Genomic DNA, 1114 nt, shown 5'->3' with positions numbered 1-1114 from the left:
TCAAAGTCCATGGAATGTGTCTGCAGCAAAATAACAGATTTGAGTTGGATGGTTTGAAATTAGACAGATCTTTTGGATTGATACATATTTATTTCTAAATTTGCTTGATGTTATTTATTTATTCATTAAATATCATTTAACATTTATTTAACCTTTCTTTAACTAGGCAAATCCCACTGAGATCACAGATCTCTTTTGTAAGGAAGGCCTGGGCCTGAAGGCAGCCTAACATGCATGTTTTAGGTCTGTGGGAGGAAACGGTAGTACCCGGAGAAACCGATGCAAGCACGAGAACAACATGCAAACTCCACTCAGAAAGACCCCAGGTGGGGTTTGAAACCAGGGGATTGAACCCAGGACCTTTTGGCTCTGAGGCAACAGTGCTAACCACAGAGCTGTCATGCTGCTGTGTTAACATGATTTAATTTACTATTCTTGTTTAAAAATGACAGTAGTGTAATTTTAATATTGTCAAATTATTTAAATACTTACTGCTACTCCATTGACAAAAGCTGCCAGTGTTGGTGAGAGCCTGGTGTCTCTGCGTCCGTACACAGAGCTGATGTGATCAGGGCCGTACATGAGCTGAAATTAAATCACAATGACTTAGAACTTACAAATCATGAGATTTTTAATAAAACAAAACTCTTTATTAACTCTAACCAGCTTATTGTTCTATATATTGTCTTTAAAGATACAATTATTACATTTTACACACTGGGATTGTGGAAGAGGTATGTAAGGAAATGGAAATGGGACTTCAGCCTGATTCTGTTCCTGATTTGCAGTAAATCTGTATATGTCATATTATCCTTACACTGATGAATATCTCAAGAACAATTTAATTTGTGACCTACACTGTATGAACAAAGTCAGTTTGAACTATTTGCTTTGTTTTGGACTGAACATAAGCATAAAGAATAACATTGCTGCATTTGTGTTATTGATATTTTATTATTTCCACAAAACAATGGTACTGTGTAATCAGATGTAGTTTTTAAACAGACTATTTTATATTTATATAATTGTTAAATGAATATATTTTTCACTGTCTCACCTGGCAGTATTGAAGCGCCAATTCAAACACTTCAGATGTGCTGCCAATCAAACCAAC

At 35.3% G+C, this 1114-nt stretch overlaps 1 protein-coding gene across 1 annotated transcript in view; it reads right to left on the bottom strand.

Annotated features, from left to right (window-relative positions):
- Nucleotides 1–1114, bottom strand: part of LOC119408268 (cis-aconitate decarboxylase) — a gene marked incomplete at both ends in the record, with an annotated part of 2394 nt that extends 1280 nt beyond the window's left edge. The window contains 2 exon segments of the mRNA XM_037675071.1: nucleotides 493–585; nucleotides 1058–1114. Coding sequence (XP_037530999.1) covers nucleotides 493–585; nucleotides 1058–1114 — 150 coding nt within the window.

The sequence above is a fragment of the Nematolebias whitei genome, chromosome 4, assembly GCF_014905685.2.
Source record: "Nematolebias whitei isolate Nwh7 chromosome 4, NemWhi1, whole genome shotgun sequence".
Classification (NCBI taxonomy): domain Eukaryota; kingdom Metazoa; phylum Chordata; class Actinopteri; order Cyprinodontiformes; family Rivulidae; genus Nematolebias; species Nematolebias whitei.
Note: the sequence above shows the minus strand (reverse complement) of the source record. Positions and strands in the feature narration are given on the sequence as shown.